Source organism: Mustela lutreola, chromosome 7 (genome assembly GCF_030435805.1).
Source record: "Mustela lutreola isolate mMusLut2 chromosome 7, mMusLut2.pri, whole genome shotgun sequence".
NCBI lineage: Eukaryota > Metazoa > Chordata > Mammalia > Carnivora > Mustelidae > Mustela > Mustela lutreola.
Window position 1 is genome coordinate 3,722,192 of NC_081296.1, and position 24,658 is coordinate 3,746,849.

The 24,658-nt window shown below is 48.9% G+C and overlaps 1 protein-coding gene across 3 annotated transcripts; it reads left to right on the forward strand.

Moving 5' to 3' along the window:
* The first annotated feature begins 3,719 nt into the window (after nt 1-3,719).
* Nucleotides 3,720-23,197, forward strand: MORF4L1 (mortality factor 4 like 1). Of its 3 annotated transcripts, none has more exons than XM_059179790.1 (13): nt 3,720-3,906; nt 8,109-8,155; nt 9,745-9,812; nt 13,073-13,189; nt 14,626-14,712; nt 15,136-15,216; nt 16,744-16,769; nt 17,242-17,330; nt 18,003-18,104; nt 18,927-19,015; nt 19,937-20,109; nt 20,597-20,681; nt 22,456-23,197. In XM_059179790.1, the coding sequence occupies exons 1-13, from the start codon at nt 3,867-3,869 to the stop codon at nt 22,538-22,540; spliced, it is 1,089 nt and encodes a 362-aa protein (XP_059035773.1). In that variant the 5' UTR covers nt 3,720-3,866; the 3' UTR covers nt 22,541-23,197. The 3 variants fall into 3 exon arrangements, with proteins under 3 accessions (XP_059035773.1, XP_059035774.1, XP_059035775.1); XM_059179791.1 differs by having other exon boundaries at nt 13,076-13,189; XM_059179792.1 differs by lacking the exon at nt 13,073-13,189 and having other exon boundaries at nt 3,727-3,906.
* Nucleotides 23,198-24,658: the final 1,461 nt, after the last annotated feature.

Genomic DNA, 24,658 nt, shown 5'->3' on the forward strand with positions numbered 1-24,658 from the left:
GTGTCAACTAAGTGGCATTAAAAATTTGGAGAAAGAGAAAAAAATGAAAAAGAGATGTGTACTGACTTGTTTATGACGGAAATAGATATGACGTGTGGGATTTGTGTTAGGGATTTTGGCTGAGAGGAATGGTCGGTAGCAGGGCGGGGGTGGGTGGGGGGTATTAACACATTAACATGTTAATGATCATCGAGTCCGACTGATGCATAGGTCATCATACCATCCCCTCTACTTTTGTATATGTGCGTAAATCTCCATAAATTTAAATACTATTTGATTATGAAAAAACAAAATGGCCTTGACCTCCTCAGCCCAGTGATCAGAACTAGCGTCACCGATGAGACAGCCAGACTTCAGAGTCTTCATGGGTTCTTGTTGAGAAGTGCATAGCATCGCTTAAGATATTCTTTTTTTATTTTATTTTTTATTTATTTTCAGCATAACAGTATTCATTGTTTTTGCACCACACCCAGTGCTCCATGCAATCCATGCCCTCTCTAATACCCACCACCTGGCTCCCCCCCCCTCCCACCCCCCCCCCCAACCACTTCAAAACCCTCAGATTGTTTTTCAGAGTCATAGTCTCTCATGGTTCACCTCCCCTTCCAATTTCCCCCAACTCCCTTCTCCTCATCATCTCCCCATGTCCATCATGCTATTTGTTATGCTCCACAAATAAGTGAAACCATATGATAATTGACTCTTTCTGCTTGACTTATTTCACTCAGCATAATCTCCTCCAGTCCCATCCATGTTGTTACAGAAGTTGGGTGTTCATCCTTCCTGATGGAGGCATCATACTCCATAGTGTATATGGACCACATCTTCCTTATCCGTTCGTCCATTGAAGGGCATCTTGGTTCTTTCCACAGTTTGGCGACCGTGGCCATTGCTGCTATAAATACTGGGGTACAGTTAGCCCTTCTTTTCACTACATCTGTATCTTTGGGGTCAATACCCAGGAGTGCAATTGCAGGGTCATAGGGAAGTTCTATTTTTAATTTCTTGAGGAATCTCCACACTGTTCTCCAAAGAGGCTGCACCAGCTTGCATTCCCACCCACAGTGTAAGAGGGTTCCCCTTTCTCCACATCCTCTCCAATACACCTTGTTTCCTGTCTTGCTAATTTTGGCCATTCTAACTGGTGTAAGGTGACATCTTAATGTGGTTTTCATTTGAATCTCCCTGATGGCTAGTGATGATGAGCTATTTTTCACGTGTCTGATTCACTTACGATATTCTTGTCCAAAACACTCAACTTAGATCTCATCAAGGCTTTAGACCTAACTTTAAGCTTCTGGAAAGTACAAGGAGAGGAGAAGAGAGTTAACACCATGAGTAAACCATCATACAAATTTAGAACGTCAGACATTCAAAAATTGAGGCTCGGTGGGCCCCTGGGTGGCTCAGTGGTTTAAGCCTCTGCCTTCGGCTCAGCTCAGAATGATTTCAAATGTATGAAACAAACACACAGGTTGATAAAGGAAAACAATTTTATTGGAATAGAGTTATCAAAATGTCTTAAAATATGGTAATGTACATGCTCCATTTCTAATGCATTAAATAACAAGATCTAGCTGCAGGTCTAAGAAACACAGTCTATTTCAAGGTCAAGATGAAATGTAAATGACAGCCTTGAGATACACATGAGAACTGAAACGCGACATGAAAGCACCTCATTGGCAGTGTGGCAAAGCCAAGCGTTGCTGTAGCTCGTTTCCTTCATTTCTGATGAAGGGAAATACTAGATTTCACTTTGAATATGGTGATAATAAAGATGTAATTTTCTAGCTATCTACGAACCAAAGGGTTCATGGACCCTTGGAATTGCATCCATGGATTCCTACCATAAGCGCTTCTGACCTAGATTTAAAATAGGTTTAAGAGATTTAAGGACTGAATGCAAAATGTCATTTAATGGGGGCGCCTGGGTGGCTCAGTGGGTTAGGCCTCTGGCTTCAGCTCGGGTGGTGGTCTCAGGGTCTCAGGGTCTCGGGGTCCTGGGATCGAGTCCCGCATCGGCTCTCTGCTCAGCGGGGAGCCTGCTTCCTCCTCTCTCTCTGCCTGCCTCTCTGCCTACTTGTGATCTCTCTCTGTCAAATAAATGAATAAAATCTTAAAGGAAATGTCATTTAATGGATTCAGTTTTGGAAAAAAAAAAAGGCAACAAAAATACAAATATCTGGGGGCCAGTGAGGAAATCTGGAAAGGGAATGATATGATTTTAGGGACTCACAGGTAATTGGGCGTGATAATGGTATTGTTGGTCTGTAAGAGAATGCCTTTCTGTGTTGGAGGGCCATACTGAGGAAATCAGGCATGATCTGGAATGTATTTTTCTTTCTAGTTTTCTGTATGGTTTTGGTTTGGTTTGTTTGTTTTTTAGAGAGAGGAGAGAGAGAGAGAGAGAGAAAGAGAGAGAGGCGGGGGTGGGCAGCGCGGAGAGAGAGGGAGAGAATGTCAAGAATCCTAAGGCTCCACACCAGCCCCCACAGCGGGATTGGACCCTGAGATTGTGACTTGAGCCAAAATCAAGAGCCAGATGCTTAACTGACTGCCCCACCCAGGTATCCCCAAATAAAGTGAGTTTTAAGAGATATTTTTGTTAATGTGCACTACTCATAACTGTATACTGTGATGAATTTTTACGAGTGCATTACTCACACCGTCCATCTTGATGAATTTCTACATAAGCAGGCACCACGGAAGCACAGCAGAGAAGGACCCAGCACACGTCGGCCCCCCTCCGGCCGGGCCCCCCTCCGGCCGGGCCCCCCTCCCACCTCAAGTTCGCCCTCCCCCCATTTCTGGAGGAGGTTCTGCTCCAGGTCCGGTTTCCCGGCCGCAGCTCGCCTTCCTCTGACACCGGGGTGTAGGGACCGGACAGCACGGTGGGCACCGACGGGAAACACAGGCTCTCGGAGAATGTCGGGTGAAGGCCGTCGAACAGGCCCACAGCCTCTGACTCAGTAATGCCCCATCCGGGGCCCCAAAATAACACCAGCACGTGCACAGTGGTGTAGGTTGAAGCGGCGGGCTCCGGACAGTGGGGCCCTGGAAGCAGCCCCAGGGCCCTGCAGGAGACCCCAGGTCCCCTCGGTTAATCGGCGAATCCTCGGGGAGGCGGTGAGCCCCCGGACGCGGGAGGCGGACATACACGTGACTGCCGGTGTGGGCAGAAGACACGCGGTATCGGCTCCGCTGTGTCACGGCAGGAGCAGGCCGGGGAGGGGCACGAGGGACACGAGGGACACGACGGGGTCCCCACACTTGCGCCCCGCGTTTGACGCTGCTGCGCGGCGGCCTCAGGAACGAGCTGGCGGGGGCTGCAGAATCCCCACCCCGAGTTCCCCGCGAGCACGGAAGGCAGGGGCGGGGTGCCGGGGGCGGGCAGCGCGGGGCGCGGGCACGGCTGGGTCCGCGGCCCTCGGGGTCGCGGGGGCGGCTGAGGGGCTGCGGCGGGAGCGGGGCGCCCACCGCCGCCGGCCACACACGCAACCCCGGGTCACCCGGACGCGGGCGGCCCCGAGGAGCCGGGTGCTGCAGGGGTGCGGGCGGGCGGGGCCGGGCCCCCGCGCTCTCGGCTTCCCCCCCCCCCCCGTCCCGCGCTCGGCCGAACTACCGGTCCCGGCGTGCCCCGGGGCGGCGCGGCGCAGCGGCGCGTGCGCGGCGGGCGGCCGTTGGCTGGGGCGGCGGCTGCGCGGTCGCGGCGCGGTGAGGTCTGCGGGCGCTGGCAAATCGGGCCCAGGATGTAGAGCCGGCGGAGCCTGACGGCGCGTCTGACGCGGCGCTGGGTGGGGTAGAGAGTAGGGGGCGGTAGTCGGGGGTGGTGGGAGAAGGAGGAGGCGGCGGCGAATCACTTATAAATGGCGCCGAAGCAGGACCCGAAGCCCAAATTCCAGGAGGGTGAGTCCGGGCGGTCGGGGAGAGGCGGCGGGCGGCGCGCGGGCGGCCGGGGGGCGGCCGGGGGCGGCGGGGCCGGGGGGCGACGCGGGCCGCGGCCGGGGGCGCGGGCAAGGCTTTGTGCGGAAGGCGCATTGCGGCGGGCGCGGGCGCGGGCGCGGCGCGGGCGGGGAGGCCGGCGAGGCCGGGCGCCTCGGGCAAAGCGGGCGCGGGGACGCCCATTGTGGGGAGGCGGCGGGCGCGCCATGGCGGCGGCGGGGAGCTGATGTGGCGTGGGGGAGGGGCGGCCGCGCGCGGCGGGGGGGGGGGGGCGCGCCAGGCCCGGGACGGCCCCGCGGCCGGCGCCCCGCCCGCCTCGGCCTGAGGGAACGGGGGGCGCCCGCGGTGGGGGGCGGCGGCCTGGCGGGCGTGGGGGCGCCTGGCGGGGCCCCGCGCGGGGGGAGCGCGCCGCTGCGAAATGGCCGCTGCGAGGCCGCCGCGCCATCATGGCCGCCGGCGTTCGCGCGCGCAGCGCCCCCTCCCGGCGGCCGCGCGGGGCTTTGTGCGGCGGCGGCGGCGGCGGCGGCGGCGGCGGCGGCGGGCGGGGGGTCGCGGGCGGGGCGTGCAGCGGGGCGGGCCGCCCGTCGCCGTGTGTCGGCCTTCCCGTGGAGCGAGCGGCGGCGCCGGGGGCCGGGGGCCGGGACGCGCGGCGCCCTCGCTCCCACCTGGACGGCCCGCCGACGCCCCCGTGGTCCGCCCGACTGCGCGGGCGGTGCGCACGGTTCGGGCCGGGGGGCTCGGAAGGACACACGAAACGGACTATTTCGGGTACGACCTCCCCTCCAAGCCCCGCGCGCGCTCTCGTGGCCCCTCGCCGCGGTGTGGGTCCCGCTCCCGGTGACCCCGGGGTCGCGGCGGCGGTGGGATTGGCTCGGGTGGACCGACAGGTGCGTCGCCCCCACCCCAGGGGCATGACGTCATCGCCCGCGTGTCCGCACCGCGGTCTCGGCGTCGGCCCCGTCGCTGACCCGTGTGCTCCGGGCTCTCCAGCCTGTCGGGGGCCGCGGCGCGGATGGCCGGGTCCGGAGCAGTCCCAGAGGGCTTCCTGGAGGAAGCGCTTTAGTCGTCAACCAAAGGGGTGATGGGGACGGAGTAGGGGGCGACGGCGGAGGGCCCGCGTGCCGCGGGAGACGGTACTGCGCGGGCCGGGCGGCGCTGGCGTTGGCGCTCGGCCGCTCCAGCGGTGTGTCCGCGGCCGGGCTTGGAGCGCGGTGCCTGCCAGGACGCGGGCAGGGGGCCTTGGACGCCGCGCAACATCTTTGCTTCTGGGATGGTGGCCGCGTGGTCGGACGCTCTCTTTCCCGGTTCCGGGGGACTGCGGTGACGGCTCCGATGCGAGGTGTGCGAGGGCCGCCGGTGTGCGTGCGGCCGCATCCTCGCCTGGAAGTTCTGTGCCGGCGGGGAGTGACCGGCCGGCTGCCCGCGGTCAGGGGCTGGCCAGCTGGTGCTAGCCCCGACCAGTGGGAGCAGGGGGCGTTGGAACCTCGGTGGCCCTGCCTGGGAGAGCCTGGACAGAGTACCTTGACCTTGGTCTTGGGAGCGGAGCAGGGCTTTCCAGGGCGCATCTGACCCCATGCTCCGCTCTCCTGCCCCCTTACCGGTCTGTCCCCTTTTACCCAGCACGGGCTGTGGGAGTGGGTTCTCCTGGCTGACTGGCCTCCTGCTCGCTGTGCGTCTGTCAGGAGGAGCGGGTCTGGTAGCTAGGACGGGGGTCACAAGGGCCTTGGCCTCCTTGCCCTTGTCTTTGGCAGAAGGCCGTTTTCAGGGGGTCTTTAGTATTCGTTTTTAAGCAGGTTCCATGTTCAGCGTGGAGCCCACGGGGGTCTCAATCTCCTGACGCTGAAGTCATGAGCTGAGCTGAGATCAAGAGCTGGCGCTTGACCAGCCGGCCACCCGGGTGCCCTTCACGAGTGTCTGAACTGCAGCTGGGCGGGGAGGTTAGGGGACGGAGTCTTGCTCTCTGCTGCTGCTGTTGGCGCTGCACCTTGTCTGTATCCCAGGGTCTTGTCCTTGCCCGTGGTGTCCAGGGGTGGCTCCAGCCAGACGCTCTCCTGAGCTCTGGACTTGGTCCCCAGCTGCTTACTAGAGCTCCGTTTTGGACGGGCTGCAGCCTTGTCATGCAGTCCGAAAGGGGTCTGAGCCGCCTCCCTCCATTTCCTGTTCTGGTTAGTGCCCGCACCAGCCTGGACATCAGTTTAAACCTGCTGTTTTTGCTTGTCTGTCCCTCCTCCTCAACTGCTTTTGGTTTAGACCCAATTCTCTCCTCAGCACGGAGTCTGCGGAGAGGTCCTTGATGGGTCTTCCTGCCTGGGGTCTCCACGGGAGGCTCTGCACGGGCCCAGCAGCCTCCGGTGGGGTCTTCAGAGGGGACCACTGCACAAGAGTGACATGGAGAGGGTTGATGAGCGTTCCTGGGTGCTCGTGGGAAAGCTGGAGCAGCTGCAGTTTTAAAAACTCCAAGAGACTGTTGGGCAGATTTGGGAATCCTTCTGACAGGGTCAGGTCCCGACTTCATGATGCGACACATAGGCACTGGGGGATCGGTGTAACTCTGATTTCTACTTGCTGCATGTGGTCTGTGCCCCAGTGGTAGTGTTGGCTTGTCAGGTCTCTGTGCTTTTGCACCAGCTGTTTCTGTGGCAGCTCCTCACTCACTCCTGTTGCGCGGGAAGATCAAAGGAAATCCGGTGGGGAGTGCAGAATGTTGCTCTCCGCGGACAGAACCCCTGTTCTTTTTTTTTTTTTTTTTTTAAAGATTTTATTTATTTATTTGACAGAGAGATCACAAGTAGGCAGAGAGGCAGGCAGAGAGAGAGAGAGGAGGAAGCAGGCTCCCTGCTGAGCAGAGAGCCCGATGCGGGACTCGATCCCAGGACCCTGAGATCATGACCTGAGCCGAAGGCAGTGGCTTAACCCACTGAGCCACCCAGGCGCCCCCAGAACCCCTGTTCTGACGGTGCCCCGTAGGTATGTGAGAGCCTGAGTATCCTATATCGAAAGTGAATATACTGATCTGCTTTAGAGTAACTTATGTTGAAGGTTTGTAAGTTGCCAGTTTATTTATGTGAAAAGGTTTTTTTTATTCTTTTTTTTTTTTAAAGATTTTATTTATTATTTGTTGAGAGAGAGCGCGTTTGCGCACAAGCAGGCAGAGGTGCAACAGAGGCCGAGAGAGAGAAGCAGGCTCCCTGCTGAGCAGAGAGCCTGATGCCCCCGGGATCATGACCTGAGCCGAAGGCAGAGGCTTAACCCACTGAGCCACCCAAGGCGCCCCTAAAGGTTTTTATTTTTTTTAAGATTTTAAAAATTTGACAGAGTGAGAGAGAGAACTACAAGCAGGGGGAGTGGGAGAGGGAGAAGCAGGCTTCCTGCTGAGCAGGGAGCCCCATGTGGGGCTGGATCCCAGGACCCCGGGATCCTGACCTGAGCCACCCAGGTGCCCCAGCTGTCAGTTTTTTAAAAAAGTAACAGTAATATTTTAAAATGGTGAAAACTTTATTGCCCTGTGGTTTCTTAAGGGTTGAGCTAGGGGCATCTGGGTGGCTCAGTGGGCTAAGCATCTGTTTTTGGCTCAGGTCATGATCTAAGGTTTCTGGAATCAGCCCCTGTCAGGCTCCTCGCTCATTATTCAGCAGGGAGTCTGCTGCTTCCTCTCCCTCCCTCGAGTTCTCTTAAATAAATAAACAAAATCTTTTAAAAAAAAGGGGGGGGACACCTGGGTGGCTCAGTGGATGAAGCCTCTGCTTTCGTCTGGCTCTCTGCTCCTCGGGGAGCCTGCTTCCTCCTCTCTCTCTGCCTGCCTCTCTGCCTACTTGAGATCTCTGTCTGTCAAATAAATGAATAAAACCTTAAAAACCCCAAAAACCAAACTCAAACTCTGCCGAAAGGTAGATATTACAGAATTTTATGGGCTTAGCCAGGAGATAGATGATTTGATGATCTAAGACGATTGACATTCCCGTCGTTTTTTGCTCTTTACAGTGCGTGCTAAGGTCTTGTTTCGTGGGGCACGGCTGAGGTGGGAGCTGAAGCGTTAATCTGTACACGGCCGTGCTCCCGGTTTGTGAGCAGTACGTGCGAGTGCGGGTGTGACAGCTCTCACGTGTGACCCTTAGCTACGAAGAGAAATTACAATTAACTCAGCATGTTTTTCTTCACTTTTCCAGGTGAGCGAGTGCTGTGCTTTCACGGGCCTCTTCTTTATGAAGCGAAGGTATGACGCCGTTTTCCTTTGAGAAGTCGGCTGAGCTGACCGATGACATGACTCGAGCCTCAGGTTGCAGGGCTTGGTGGGAAGACAGGCAGTGGCCGTTTTCACGGATGAGTAGTCCCTAGAGTCTGGCATCTTCTCTCGCTCGTTGAGTGGGTCAGACGCGGCACAGCCGCCTTGCCCCTTGCCTTGCGACCCGCTGAAGGCCCAGCTGCTGAAGGAGCGTTTGAGGGGAAAGGTAGAAGACTGGTTCTTTGTGGGAGCGAGTTGCATTGTGTACTGAGTGACTGGTGAGAAAGGGCTGCCGCGGTCGGCTTTGGGTGGAAGTGTGGAACGCGGAGTGAGCCTGAGCTGGTTGCCTGTGCCGAGCTCAGTGTAGACGTTCCGCGTGTGAAGACGCCTGCCCTCCTGGTGGGGGTGTCTGTCAGAGTGTGAATCCCAGGGGTTTCCTTTCCTCTGTGCTGGTGCTGCGCTCCTCTTGTCGAACCCGGTTTTACACTCCCCTGGAGGCAAACGCGAGGAGACCTTCCCCAGTGAAAAGTGTTGCTAGTGTTCCATTCCGGTAACTTCTAGCGCACGTACGTCGGGTGTGAGGGTAGTCAACGCTTGTAGTTTTCAAGCTCGGTGTACAGAACGTGCCGCGTTCAGTGCGGTTTCTGTGGCATTCGTGGTGAGCATCTGTGTGTGTGAAAGTGGTCCCAACAGTCGCAAAGGGCCCTTGTGACCGGGTAATAGCCACGTGCACTGTTTTTCCTCTGTTTCGAATACATAGATTCGATGTGTGTTCTTAAAGTTCTGAAATGGCTGAATTGGGTTTATGGAGAATCTGGTAACTTTATGTGCGTGAACATCTCCGTGATGTCATACTAACAGTTTGTAAGTACCTTGTGAGCTCTGCTGGTCATTTCTGTCCCTGAATATCCCGTTTGTTGTGTCAACTCCCCTGACCCAGCCAGTCCCTCTGGCAGCAGAAACTCCAGTAAACAGTGTTTAAATAGCTGTTGGACTGGCTTAACTGTCCCGGTTCTCCTGGTTTGCCCAAGATAGAGACTTCCATCCCCAGCGGGTAGTGATCGCTCGTCAGGGTTAGTAACTTCTCTGTCATGCATGCTGGTGGCCCGGCGCTTTTAAGAAGAACATGTCACTTTGCTGGTTGCTAATACTCTGCAGTGAAACAGTTCGTTGTCTCCCATAAGTTAATGACGCCTGGAACAATATGGTATACCTGACGTCCTTGAGCTGGATGTTTTGGACTCGTGGGACGCTTCTGACTGGCGTACGTGGATAAAGTGCAGACACGGCTTTTGTGAGCTGTTCTTGGAGAGCGAATCGAGCCACTGATGTGAGGGTCAGGGTGGCCTCTTCTGCGTTGCTGGACCTGCTCCGGCAGCTGGTGGTTGTGAGGTAGTTGTATGACTCGTCTGTGAATGAGAAGCTCCAACACTGGTCGTGACCGACACATCGTGTCCTCATTTTTGGCCACAGAGTTCGAGTGGAGTGTCTGAAAGATTGCATAACCCGAAAAGCGTACCAGATGGTCATCTTCTTTCTCAAAAACTATTTCTGAGTGAATTCTTTCTTTTTTATTTCAGTGTGTAAAGGTTGCCATAAAGGACAAACAAGTGAAATACTTTATACATTACAGTGGTTGGAATAAAAAGTGAGTATTAGCATTAGACCTTTAAAAGCAATGTTTTATTTCTAACAAGGTAGCCTGTGTCATGTGTGTCACGAACCCAAGCCTCTTAATTCTCGTATGGTTTTAGCGTAACCTGTGTTTGTGTAGGATGAAGACAGTAATAGATTTTAGGCTGCAGAGCCATTTTATTTTAAGTTCTTTGGATTATTTCTCGTGCTGTAGTATAATGTCTAGTAATAGTCAACCAACTACTTTTTTTTCCTGGTTTTGGTACATTTTAGGACAGTTCGTGTTTTTTCCTTCGCATAAACTCAGTTACTAATTGCAAACAGTTACACTCCGAGCTGGTTGGATTTTTTGCCTAAAAAGGAAAAAGGATAAGGTTGATTGATGAGGAAGTAATGACCAATCTATGTTCTGAACTTGGACAATGTAAGTGTTGGCAGAGAGGGATTTCACGTGTTCACTTTTTAGAATATGGTTTAATAAAGATACAAAAATTTAATTGCAGAGCCTAAGTTTTCACCGTGAAGAGTTAGACTTTCTTTTTTAAGGAGTGGTGTACGGATTCGCTACCAGGAGCGGACAGTAGACTGAATGTGTTCTAGAATATCTAGCCAGCGGCGCTCTCTTTTCCAGCGATGACTCTTTCTCCTGGGGACCCACAAATAATCACATCTAATAATTTACTCATTTTTGGTTTTCAACATTGAAGTCTGTAATTTTTACTATCAGAGACTTTAAATTACTTTAATTGGTGGTGTTTTGTCCTTCAAAGATTGCCAGAAGGTAGTTCTTCTGGGGTTATTTTCTATCAACTTTGAAGGTTTTGTATCACGTAGCTGTGTCCTGGTGCCTGGTCCCCATGTGAGCAAGCCGTCGGATGCCGTGAGCACTCGGGTGCTGTGGAAGGAGCTTCTCTCTGACTCTCACTGGCCCTGTGACTTTGGTCTTGTTTAGGTGACCCAGCCCAGTTTTATTTCTTAGAAAAATTTTTCACAGAATGCTTTTAGCCAAGAAGAAATACCAGGCTCTTCACTTTTCTTCCATTAGTACAGTGGTAGAAAGGTGGAAATCTAAAATGTGTGAAAGCCCGTTCCTTGTGATTTTTCCCCCCACTTAGAAATCAAGCTAATAATAATGACAGATAGGATTATAAATAATAAATTGGGAAAACCATGGAGAAAATTACCCTTCTGTTTTGTAGAAGTAAACTGGTTTTATAAAAAAAAAAAAAATTTTTTTTTATTTTTTAGTTTTTTAAGAGATTTTAACTGAGAGGGAACATAAACGGTGCGGGGGGGGGGGGGGGAGTGGGAGAGGGAGAAGCAGGCTTCCTGTTGAGCAGGACTCTGGGATCATGACCTGAGCCGAAGGCAGACGCTTAATGACTGAGCCACCCAGGCGCCCCGTAAACTATGATTTTAAGTGTGATTCCTAATATCTGAATTATTTCTAATATGCAGGAAAGTTCATCATATGGCTCCTGATGTGTATTGTAGCTTTCCCTATTGAGAAAATATTGAAACTGTGCTTCAGTCGTGCAGTAGATTGATGATACAGGGGGGCGCTCTGTCAGTGTCGGGTACAGCTGAGAGCGTTACAGTCCAGGAAGATTCTCTGTCCTCTCCACACAGTAGAAGATCTCATTCGTGCCTGTCGTATGGGAAAGTTAAACTCTATCCAGAAAATCAAAGAAAAACCGCAAATTCATGGCACAGATTTGCTCCCTTACCTATTTACACTTGTAAATAATTGTTTTAAGATTTCTCCTGAATGGCTGTGAACACACAGGTTTTGTGCTTTAACTCTTTTTTATGTATAATATTTTGTGTAAAATTACAGGTAGATTTGTATAGTTTAAAGACTTGGATTTTGAGTGGGATTTGTAGTTTATAAGAAATTTTGAAAGTGCCAAGTGCTTGTATTTCCTGATTCTGCAGTTTTAAGATAATGTTTTTTCCTTTGATAGAATTCAGTAACACAAGTAAATGATAGAACGTATATATATATATATTTATTTATTTTAAAGATTTTATTTATTTATTTGACAGAGATCACAAGTAGGCAGAGAGGCAGGCAGAGAGAGAGGAGGAAGCAGGCTCCCCTCTGAGCAGAGAGCCCGATGTGGGGCTCGATCCCAGGACTCTGAGATCAGGACCTGAGCTGAAGGCAGAGGCTTTAACCCACTGAGCCACCCAGGCACCCCCCGCGTAGATTTATTTTCAGCTAATTTTTATATACTGATTCCTTGGAAGAAGAACTTAAGAATGGCACTAAACATTAGAGATCTCTAATATCTCTTAGGTGTATTGAGGATATTAATGAACAAAGGTGTATTTTTTGTAGGTGATTTGGAATATAAGTCAGAATGCATAATTGTGGAAAATCTGATCTTAGTATTTAGAAAAGCCTTTAAATAAACCCATTTTGAAATGGGGAAGAGTTATGCAAATGCCCAACAAGTGTGTTATGTTTCTACTTAGTACTGTGTGAGTAATGCCACAGGTCACTGGAATTGTGGGAATTAGTGACAAGCTACCGTTAGAAAATTCTCAACTGTGCCTTAGGAAAATTTTGAACGTCTGGCCTTCAGTTATTGCCCTAGTAGTGGTGTTCCTCAGAGCAAAAGGTATTTCACTTCCTGTGGTTCAGCAAGGGTTTTCAGCTTCTGACACATAAAGGAAACTCTGGAATTGATTTGTTTTTTGTTATTTTTAAATTTTTAAACATTTTTTTTAAAGTAAATACTGTGCCAGTTTGGGGCTTGAACTCAGGACCTGGAGAGCAGGAGTTGCACGCTCTGCTGACGGAGCCAGCCAGGCTCCCCTTGATTTGGTTTTTAGATCGAAGTGTTTATTTAGATCTGGTTGGATAGGAGTGGGGAGGGATTTTTCGTGGTCCAAAATGGGACTTTGTGGTGAAGAAAGATTGACAGCTCCCCTGGATTTAGAGAGCGTGGAACTAGATAAAAATAGATGTGTAAGTAAAAGTAAGATTCTCATTTTGAAAATGGTTTGTCAAATACCTTATCTTCAGGAAGTCATGCAGCAGAAACCCAGTCTCCAGATTGGAGTTTTTTAAACTTTAGTAACTATATACATAGTTTCAGAAGCACAATATATTATAGAAATAACATATTTCTAAATTTTCAAAGACCTTATTGGAACTTGTTGACACAGACATTTAAATATTCCATTTGTAAATAAATCTTAATAAAGCTTAAGCTAAATTCTGCACCTAGTTACTGAGATTACTTTGTACTGTGCTGTCTGTATCAGAAGTGCTGGGAGGCCCAGGCGCTCTGAGAAAGCTTTGAAGACACGTGAGGATATTGTAGCCCTTTTTCCTGTTCCTGAAGGAGCTCCCTCAGTACACCACCCCCTCCTGACCTCTAGGTAAATGCATGTTTTAAAGTTTTCTCTAGGAAATCATATTGAGGATTGCGCTTTAATTACTTATTCTCCTTTGGCTATCTTATGTAAGAGGTCAGAGTGGGGAATCATTCAATAAAAGATTTTGCTTTGAAATATATTGAATTGTGTCACTAAAGGAGCTCCCTCGGCAGGAGGAAAGAATCACTTCGCATGAATAGTTCAGCGTTCCCTACGAAATACCTTGTTTCTGATTTCCCCTTTGGAGAAAAACTGCATCAGAAATCTTGAAGGAGCTTTACTAAGTGCCAGAATGCTAAAGCAACTAGATTTTTTTTTTCTTTCAAAGATTGTATTTATTTATTTGACAGAGAAAGATCACAAGTAGGCAGAGAGGCAGGCAGGGAGGTGGGGTGGGGTGGGGTGGGGTAGGGTAGGGGATGCGGGAGGGAGGCAGGCTCCCTGCTGAGCAGAGCCAGATGCTGGGCTTGATCCCAGGACCCCGGGAACCCACTGAGCCACCCTGGTGCCCCTAGATTTTTTTTTTTCTTTTTTAAGATTTTATTTATTTGAGAGGGATCACAAGCAGGGGTAGCAGGCAGAGGGAGAGGGAGAAGAGTCCCCCACCGATGCGGGACTCAATCCCAGGTCCCCGGGGTCATGACCTGAGCCTCAGGTAGATGCTTCACTGACTGAATCACCCAGATGCCCACAACTAGATACTTTTAAAGAGTGGTTGGTTCTCCCTTTTGATGTTTAAAGCGATCTTTCTGATTAGGTCTTGGAAGTTAGTGCCTGCATTTGTGAATGAAGGTTGAGGACAGTGTAGTCTGAGAAACCGTCGGGTGATGGTTTGATCGGCGGACTTAGCGCAGCTGGTCCGGATGGTGTTTGAGTGTGCTAGACCTGATCGTGTTCCTGACCAGCCTTGAGTGTGTCTCACGTGTCAGACTCCTGTTTTACACGTACTGTTTTAATTTTTATAACTGTTCCATAAAGGTAGGTACAGTTACACCCATTTTACAGGTGATGAAAGGAATGCATAGCTAGTTTTGTAACATTGCTGTTATGTTCCATATTATTAGCTTTTGACGGACTCTTTTTCCCTTTTCTGGGAGTTAAAATTCTTCAGGATCTTTTTACTCGGTAAGGGTAGTTGCTTAGGGACTTTCCTGTTAAGTGCCATGCTCCTAAGTCATTTGAAGAAGGATTTGAATAATGTGTTTTTGTAATTAATGTGGCAGCTACGATTTGGAATGCAGCTTATGAGGGTATGAAATGTTTCCTTCCTTTACAGAACAGATACTCATTTGAGAATGGATTTGTAGTCTTAGTAAATTAAATGTCGTCAGAGAAATCCAAAGTCTTACCTCTTGGATCTCTAAAGAGTAATTGGTGGACAAAGTCTGAATAGTGATAAAAATAACTTTGAATGATAATTTCACTTTTGTCTATTTCAGTTGGGATGAATGGGTTCCAGAAAGCAGAGTGCTCAAATACGTGGATACCAATCTGCAGAAACAGCGGGAACTCCAAAAAGCCAACCAGTAAGTTTGTTTTGTAGCGTGAGAATGAGGAGAAATGTCTGTAAGTTAATTTTGGAAAATGGAATGAACAGTAGAAATTATGTTGGCCTCTTGCCTACAAAATGATTCTTGGTACCTGTCAGCTGCTGTGTTGGGGCTTTAAACTTTAGGCTGTCAGAAGCCTTTCCTAGAAAAAGGAAGTAGATACCCGTCATTTCTTGAGTCTGTCTATAGTGGTCGATAGAAAACAGCAGGGTGTTGTTGGGAATTCCTGTGGTTGCAAACTCATGTGATCTTGGGCTCTTGGGCTCTGTGGGAGTTACACTTGGGAAGGGGACGTGGGACCTCAGTTGGCATATAAATTTCAAATGGAATCGAGCTGGGACAATTTATTTTTCCACATAAGTACTCATTTAATGACAACTGTTGAAATTATTTTTGAAGGGAGCAGTATGCAGAGGGGAAGATGAGAGGGGCTGCCCCGGGAAAGAAGACGTCTGGTCTGCAACAGAAGAATGTTGAAGTGTAAGAAGCTCTGTCTTTGTTTCAATTTTGCATATAATTCTACAAGTAAAATTCAAACTCAGTACTTACCATGTGTTAGGATTTATCGAAAATGGAAACTAGAACATTTTAACTTGAAAACGCCAGGAATATGCTGGATGAATCTCATTTTAGACATAGAAGATATGAAGTTACCTTTTTTTTTTTTTTTTTTTTTTTAAGATTTTATTTATTTATTTGACAGACAGAGATCACAAGTAGGCAGAGAGGCAGGCAGAGAGAGAGGGAAGCAGGCTCCCTGCCGAGCCGAGAGCCTGATGCGGCCTCGATCCCAGGACGCTGGGATCATGACCTGAGCTGAAGGCCCAACCCACTCAGCCAACAAGGCACCCCCAGTTACTCTTTAAATTGAATTTAACAGCTGTTATTCTGACTATATACTACATAGTCATGGGTTAGAGAAAGGACCACAGACAACACCAGCAGCTTGCTGTAGGAAATGGGCTGCATAGTGGGAGAAACTGGCTTGTTTAATTAACGTAAGCAAGAAGGTTGAAGCAAGAATGTCTGTGAGTCTTTACTGCTGTGATTCAGTGAAGTGTAGTTTATAGATTTCAGAGTTAGGGTCAGTTGTCAGTGTTTTTTCCTTAATTCTGTGGCATAGAACGCGTGGGTAAGGAGTGAGCGTGTCAGGGCTCTCGGTTTCTTCTGGTCCCTCCCTGTTCTTGAGACGTAGCAGTAAAAGTTCATGGTTTAATCTGACCCAGAAGTGCTGTCCCAACAAGTACTTGTGTTCCAGAAATTAAACTTGGGGAGACAGGAAAAAAAACCCTGTACTTTTGGATGGCCAGACTTGTGCTAACACGTGAACATAAAGTGAATTTGAGTTGTTAAATGAACCCTGTGCTCTAAATTAGATCAGTAGAGTTAGTAATATTTATGAATGTTTTTTAAAGCGGAAGAGTCAGCCTCCTGTAGTGTTCTGGTTTGGTTCCTGGTTTCCTTGTACTCTATTATAAATAGTCACGTATGAAATTAAAATGAGTAATTTGCTGTTCGCTAGTTTGTAAATGGACAGGAGTTAAGTTGCAATTTGAGATGACCAAGAAGAAGGAGAGAAGCTTCGTTTTGTGCAGGGAAGAGCGGAGGAGGGAGTAGCCGGTTGAGAGGAGCACAGGGCGACAGGGGCCGGTGAGGGCGGTTTGTGCGTCCCGGAGGTGTCCGGTGCCTAGCTCATGGGGGTACTTGAACTTGCGGGACTGGGGGTAGAACTTGTTCTTAGAAACTACATAACATATGCAGTGGACTTGTAAATTAGTAATATCCTTGGAGTCTGCCCACGTGGCTTGGTTTACTTTTGTACTCTGTGGAGGGAGGTGTGCGTGTAGCCAGCCGTCAGGGAAAGTTGTCGTCTGACCAGGGAGTGGTTCACAGCCTGGTCTCCCCCTCCAAGGCGGTATTTCTCTGTGAACTTAATCCTGGTCAAAGGGAACTTCTGCTAGCAGTAATCACTTTTTTTCTTTCTCTTTTCTCCCATTCTCCTTTTAGGAAAACCAAAAAGAACAAACAGAAAGGTAAGAATATTAAATTTGGTAAAATTCATTATTTTATCTTTATAGCATTTGCAGTTTGAAATTAGTGTTAAATGTTAAAGTTTACAGAGTTTTCAGAGTAAGCGTGTTTGTTGATCATGTCAGAGCGGAGTCACAGCAGCATTCTCGAGTCCCTACATCCTAGTGTGATCCTGGGGAACTAGAGACCCAGCTCTGATACTGTTTTTACATGGAGGAACCTGTGGCACGTTTAGTTTTGATGGAGAAGACAGTATTTTTTTTAATAAATGTAAGATACTGTGAAATGTTGCCTTACGCTAGATGTTTGGTAGAACTGTTTGTGAGCTGTTTGTGGTGGGACTGTGGTTCTCTGTGGCGGACCTGAGCAACTCCTGTGTGATGGGCAAGTGGGAGCCCTGGGGGTTCAGACTGTTTTCCTTGTGAGTTTCTCCTCTATTAAGCTGAAAATCCCCCCCCCCCCAAACCTGTGCAGCACCCGGGAATGGGGATGGCGGCAGCACCAGTGAGACCCCGCCGCCACCTCGCAAGAAGAGGGCCCGCGTGGACCCCACCGTGGAGAGCGTGAGTAGTGCCTTACCTTCGTAAGTCGCGTGTTAGTGTAGTACTTTGTGCAGTAAACAAGCAGAAATTGAGTTTTCATGAGTTTAGAATTTCTGAGTGATAAAATCATTCCTGATTTCCAAAGTTATGAATTTGGAAGTAGGGCTTGAATTTAATTTTGATGTAACATTTTTACATTTCTGACGTCGAGGTTAGGAAACGGGTGTACTTAGAGTGGCGCATTCTCAGAATAGACACCTTCATGGTGGTTATTAAAGACTTCATTAGGAGTCAGTTTGTTTAATTTTATGTATTAAGTTCAAGGTGGTCATACTTGGAACAGTCCTTGGATATCGACAATAGATGGGAAATACTTGTGAAGGTAAATGGCGTGTAATAGAAATACAGAAGTACCATGCAAGAGCGCGCCGAGTGCTTGCAGAAGAGAGTGCGCTGACGAGGTGCTGCCTCGGTACGGAAAGGCACCGAGTAGACCCAGTTACCTGTGAGGGCGAGATGCTTTCCTCCCAGCGGCTTAGCGGTCGGGGCTTTCATTTAAGAATTTCTGAACGGCGGCTCTGCAGTCCGTCTGGGTACTTTAGTGGTGCCTCTAAAGGTGGAGAAAAGCCCTGAATTGTAGTTTGTGTCCATGGGAAAAAGTAGGTTTTTAATGCCGTTCCCTTTTCTGTCCAGGAGGAAACCTTCATGAACAGAGTTGAAGTGAAAGTGAAGATTCCCGAGGAGCTAAAACCGTGGCTTGTCGATGACTGGGACCTAATTACCCGACAAAAACAGGTACCTTGAAAGCGACTCAGATTGTCCTCAGATGTTCTTCACAGTGTGGAAAACAGTTTTGAGAAAAAAATTGTACAGACTTGACTGTTGAAGGCCTCCTGCAAGGTGTTCGGGGCTCCCTTCAGTTTAAGGAAGCTGACTCTTCTCCAGCTCCAGGTCTGAGGACGAGGGCGTACAGGTGTGACCTCGACAACTGCTCTCAGCCGTCAGATCCAGAACGAGGAGCCACGTTCTTAGATGGCGTAGGCAGGGATGGGGGGGCGAGAAGTGTGACTGCCTGGGGCTCAGGCCTAGACAACAGCAGATGGACCTGATTTGGTTCTTGAGCTGAACTGCTGGATTCAAACCTTGGCCTCACCAGTTACTTCGCTCAGACGGGTTCCTCAGCCCTTTTGTGCTGTGTGTCCCACCTCCCACGACTGACGGGGTGAGGATGAAAAGCGATTTCGCGTGTGCTTCGAGCAGGGTCTGGTGCGTGACCCACATAGAGTAAACCATGTCAGTGCCAGGGAGCCGCGGTTCTGCGTTTCTCTGTGGCACATTCCATGGACTGAATGGCAGGAAGGTGTGTCTGGCACGTGACTAGCCTTTAGAGCCGTGACAGCTAGTACAGCAGCCGCTAGTCCCGCTTGGCTACGTACTTGAAATGACTAAAACAAGATTTTTATTAGTTCCGCAGCCACATTAGCCCATGTTGTAAGTGCTGAACAGTGCTATTTCCTATTTCATAACTGTTAGGTGGTCTTTTGTTGCATCAAAGCTTTTCAGTGTAATTAAAAAAAAAAAATACTGTGTTATTTAAGTGTGGTTTTGTTTTTGTAGCTCTTTTATCTTCCTGCCAAGAAGAATGTGGATTCTATTCTAGAGGATTATGCGAATTACAAGAAATCTCGAGGAAACACAGATAATAAGTAAGAATACATAAATTTTTTAAGTATACACAGAGATATTTTTCTTTTAAGTATTTTTATTTCCAAATAAATCCTTTGAAATGGCCACTTATTCTTAAAAACAATGCCATCAGAAACCAGCAAAGTAGCATTTCATTGCTTCGACGTGGAGTTTGCTGGGCAAATGCTTTCTTTCTGGGCCAGACAGTAAATGTTTCAGGTAAAAATATGTGCCCATTATGTACGAGCACACACATAACCATGTAAAATACAGTTGCTTGCGAATGTTTTTTAAAAACTGTTCTTAGCTCGAGGGCTGTAGTTTGCTTACCACTGGTTTTATTTTTGGAATTGATTTTTCTTGTTCTTTTGTTTAAATCCCTTTAAAAAATTTTGTTAGTTAAAAGTTCATTGCCGTTCTAGTCCCTTGCTCTTAATGCTGGTTGAATTAATCCCCATTTTTCAGTTCTTTTCAGTGACTTTTTAAATTTTTTTTGGAAGATTTTATCTATTTATTTGACAGAGGTCACAAGTAGGCTGGGGGGTGGGTGGGTGGGAAGCAGGCTCCCTGCTGAGCAGAGAGCCCGGCGCGGGCCTTGATCCCAGGACCCTGAGGCGAAGGCAGAGGCTTTAACCCACTGAGCCACACAGGCGCCCCTAAGTGATCTGTTTTTTTTTTTTGTTTTTTTTTTTTTTTTCAAGACTTTATTTATTTATTTGTAAGAGAGAGAGAGAGAGTGAGAGCAAGCACAGGCAGACAGAGTGGAAGGCAGAGTCAGAGGGAGAAGCAGGCTCCCTGCGGAGCAAGGAGCCCGATGTGGGACTCGATCCCAGGACGCTGGGATCATGACCTGAGCCGAAGGCAGCTGCTTAACCAACTGAGCCACCCAGGCGTCCCTAAGTGATCTGTTTTGAAAGTAAATATTTTTGTCTTTGTGTCAGGGAGTATGCTGTTAATGAGGTTGTGGCCGGGATAAAGGAGTACTTTAACGTGATGTTGGGCACTCAGCTCCTGTACAAATTTGAGAGACCACAGTATGCCGAGATCCTTGCCGACCACCCGGACGCGCCCATGTCCCAGGTGTACGGGGCACCGCATCTACTGAGATTATTTGGTAAGGTCCTGTTGAGGAAAAAAATTTACTTTTTATACATTGGTTTTTTATCTTTTTTTTTTCTAAAGATTTTATCTGAGAGTAACAAGTGGTGGGGAGGGGCAGAAGGAAGAGAACTCGAGGGAGAAGCAGACCCCCCGCTGAGCAAAGAGCCCGGTGCAGGGCTCGATCCCAGGACCCTGGGATCAAGACCTGAGCTGAAGGCAGAGGCTTAACCCAGTGAGCCACCCAGGCGCCCCTGTCCTTGGGGTTTTTAATATTTTTTGTCTTTTGTAATTGACATTAAAAGGTACCAGAAAATGACCCGAACATTCCATTTCAGTCGAACTTTTTATCTAAAATGTTACCAAATTTGTTTAAAAGTGAAGAGTTTCTAAAATCATGTATTTTAAAGGAATCCGTGATTGCATTTGTTGCCCACATAATAAAACGGTGCTTCTAGTGCTGTCTCTTGTGTAACCTTGACTCCATTATCTTGTTTACTCAGTGCGGATTGGAGCGATGCTGGCCTATACTCCTCTGGATGAAAAGAGCCTTGCATTGTTGCTAAATTATCTTCATGATTTCCTGAAGTAAGTGGAAGGGTCGGCTTGGAATTAAGAACCTGAGTTAGCGCAGTGCACCGGCGATCCCTGGTCCGCCGGCCCCGTAGGTGGCACGAGCGAGAGCCGCGTGTGCAGCGCGGGCGTGGGGAGGAGAGTGCCGCGCGGCTGCCGCGGTGCCGGACCGGTGTCTGTCGGGGACAGCTGGCTCGAAGGCTTCTGGAAGGAGACAAATGGGATGCATGCTGAAGTCACAGGCCAGAATTCTACATGAATCGAAAGCATAATTTTTTTTTTTTTTTTAAGATTTTATTTATTTATTTGACAGAGATCACAAGTAGGCAGAGAGGCAGGCAGAGAAAGAGAGAGAGAGAGAGAGGGAAGCAGGCTTCCTGCGGAGCAGAGAACCCCATGCGGGGCTCGATCCCAGGACCCTGAGATCATGACCCAAGCTGAAGGCAGCAGCCCAAACCACTGAGCCACCCAGGCGCCCCGAAAGCATAAATCTTTAATGGAAACTGTTAAGATAATGATGGAAAAAATGGTAATATTTTCATTATTTTTAGAGTGAGAAAGTTCTTTCTAAATACTCAAACAATAGAGGAAATAAACATCTTGACTGTAAAAAGTTAAATCCCGTGATTAAAAGTAGTGACCCAGAAAGAAATAGTAACACGGAAGAGTTGTGATCACGGTGAGTAAAGCAGGGACGGGCGGCACAGTGGGCTCCCACAGCAGTGGCAGCTCAGTAGCCTACCGAAACTGTGTGCAGGGCTCCACGGTCAGGGGGTCTGTGTCGTGCTGGCTGAGATGAACCGGACTGCAGAACTGGGCAAGAGGGTGGTTCTGCTCCCGGCAGCTTTCCGGAGGGCATTTCAGCAGTGCCTGTGGAAACTTCACACGTGCTTCCCTCGGGCCAGAGCTGACCCCGTAGGTATGTGAAAGTGCACCGACATTTGCCAAAGCACGCAGGTGTGAGACACATGTATACTGCAGCGCGTTCTCCACAGCCAGGTGCTGCTGAAGGCTGCAGCTCCAAGTATCCCAATGGGGAAGCTGTCCACCTTGTGGCAGCTGAAAACAGCCACGCTGCAGGAGCAGTGGGGGTGTGAGTCCCCTCTTCGTGGAGAAGCATTTGTTCTCTGGGAAAGATCTAGAAAAGTGTGGATCCTACCAAATGGTGGATTCGTTCCTGGGCACCGTTCTGAGAGGAAAGGTTGCAGTGGTCGGTTTCTACTTTGTTTCTGTATTTGAATTTCCTTAGAGTGATAACCCCGTGTTTTCTAATCTCAAGACTGCTGCATGTGCCTGGAGAGGGACGTGGCGTTGGGAGTCCTCACCCTTCAGATGAGGAGGGTCCCCTCTGTCTGGACTTGCTGTGAATTCCTACAATGTCACGCCACCGACCCTTCAGTGCAGGGCCCGTTTTGGTTTTCATGGCGGTTGCAGTTTCTGAATCTGTATTTCATACAATGAGTGTCAGAGAGCTAAAGAAGACACTGCAGGTTCCTTTAGGGTGCAACATCTGTTTCCTAAACACAGCCCCAGCTCTCAGGGTGGTCTTGTGAAGACAGCTGTTCTTGACTGTTCCGAAATGCGGTGACTTGGCTTTCTCGTCCTCACGCCCCACTGTCTGGTGTGTGTGGCCCCGTGTATCTGAGTTGGGGTGGCAGGTGTTTTACCGCGAGGCTGCGTTTATTTTAGTCTCTTTTCAGAGAAACGGTTCGGTGCGGCGTCTGTGCCGTGATTTAGATGGAGGTGGGCTTCTCCTTCACTTTTGTAATGACTCCCGTTCTGTTTTTAGATACCTGGCAAAGAATTCGGCCGCCTTGTTTAGTGCCAGCGATTATGAAGTGGCGCCCCCCGAGTACCACCGGAAGGCCGTGTGAGGCCGGCAGCCCGCACTTCGTCTGGATCTCTGTAAACACAGTTTGTTTAGTCCTTCTCTTGTACAAATGATGTACTTTGAAAATGTTAGCGTACAACAGAGTTGATGTTTGTTTTCTGTTTGACCTTAAACAGAGAAAAATAAAAGGGGTTACAGCTCCTTTTTTCTTTTCTTTTCTTTTTTTTCATTTCAAAGTTGCTACCAGTGTATTCAGTGACGGACAACAGAGAGACATACTGTAGCCTGTTCTATTGCCTAGTCGACAAAGCTGCTTTGAATGCTGGTGGTTCTATTCCTTTGACACTACGCACTTTTATAATATGTGTTAATGCTCTATGACAAATGCTCTGATTCCTAGTGCCAAAGGTTCACTTCAGTGTATATAACGGAACACACTCATCCGTTTGTGCTTTTTTTTTTTTAATGGTGCTTCAGGTAAGGAGCCCGTCCTGCAGGCCATCCATGTTGTTCTTAGGCATTTTACCTGCGCTCGGATTGTTGAAGAATGGTGGCTTGTTTCATGGTTTTTGTATTTGTGTCTAATGCACGTTTTAACATAATAGACGCAATGCATTGTGTAGCTACAGTTTTCTGGAAAAGTCAATCTTTTAGGAATTGTTTTTCAGATCTTCAATAAATTTTTTCTTTAAATTTCAAAGAGCAATGTGCTTGTGTGGATGCATTTTGAAACCTTTTCGTGTCTAGACCATGATCTTTCAGGCAGGTGTGTGATTTTCTTGTTTGGCCTTTATGGAAGGAGGTGGGTATCTTCAGCATCAACCCCTAATCCTCTCATCCTTGGCAGCTGGCTCCCGAGTCGTGGCCGAGTACTTAAAGACCCACAGGGCTGTTTCTCTACTTTTTCTAGACGGTTCCTATACTGCTGTGACCCCTGATTGTCTAATTATTTTAACATGTTTACATCAACACAGTGCCTGAAATCCAGGGTTTTCCTTTTCTTTTTCCTTTTTTTTGAAGATTTTATTTATTTATTTGACAGAGAGAGATCACAAGTAGGCAGAGAGGCAGGCAGAGGGAGGAGGAAGAAGGCGGCTCCCCGCTGAGCAGAGAGCCCAATGTGGGGCTCGATCCCAGGACCCTGGGATCATGACCTGAGCCGAAGGCAGAGGCTTTAACCCACTGAGCCACCCAGGCGCCCCATGTCAACTTTTTTTTTTTTTTTAAATAAACATATAATGTATTTTCCCAGGGGTACAGGTCTGTGAATCGCCAGATTTACACACTTCACAGCACTCACCAAAGCACATACCCTCCCCAGTGTCCATAACCCCACCCCCTTCTCCCAACCCCCCCTCCCGCCAGCAACCCTCAGTTTGTTTTGTGAATTAAGAGTCACTTATGGTTTGTCTCCCTCCCAATCCCATCTTGTTTCATTGAACCTTCTTCTACCCACTTAAGCTCCCATGTTGCATCTCCACTTCCTCATACCAGGGAGATCATATGATAGTTGTCTTTCTCTGCTTGACTTATTTCGCTAAGCATGATACGCCCTAGTTCTATCCATGTTGTTGCAAATGGCAAGATTTCATTTCTTTTGATGGCTGCATAGTATTCCATTGTGTATATATACCACATCTTCTTGATCCATTCATCTGTTGATGGACATCTAGGTTCTTTCCATAGTTTGGCTCTTGTGGACATTGCTGCTATAAACATTCGGGTGCACGTGCCCCTTTGGATCACTACGTTTGTGTCTTTAGGGTAAATACCCAATAGTGCAATTGCTGGGTCATAGGGTGGTTCTATTTTCAACATTTTGAGGAACCTCCATGCTGTTTTCCAGAGTGGCTGCACCAGCTTGCATTCCCACCAACAGTGTACCCATGTCAGCTTTTAAAAAACATTTTTTGAAGATCTGTTTCAGGGAGTGTGAGCTCTGTGAGGAGCAGAGAGGGAAGCGGAGGGAGAATCCCAAGTGAACTCCCTGCGGAGCGGGGAGCCTGATGCAGGGCTTGCTCTCCCGACCCCGAGATCAGGGCCTGAGCTGAGATCAAGGGTTGGACATTTAACGGACTGAGCCCCCAGGTGGCCCAGTGATGCGTTGTTTTAATCTGGGTCTTTGTTTCCAGATACGTGCAGGCGGCAGTATCGCAGGCCC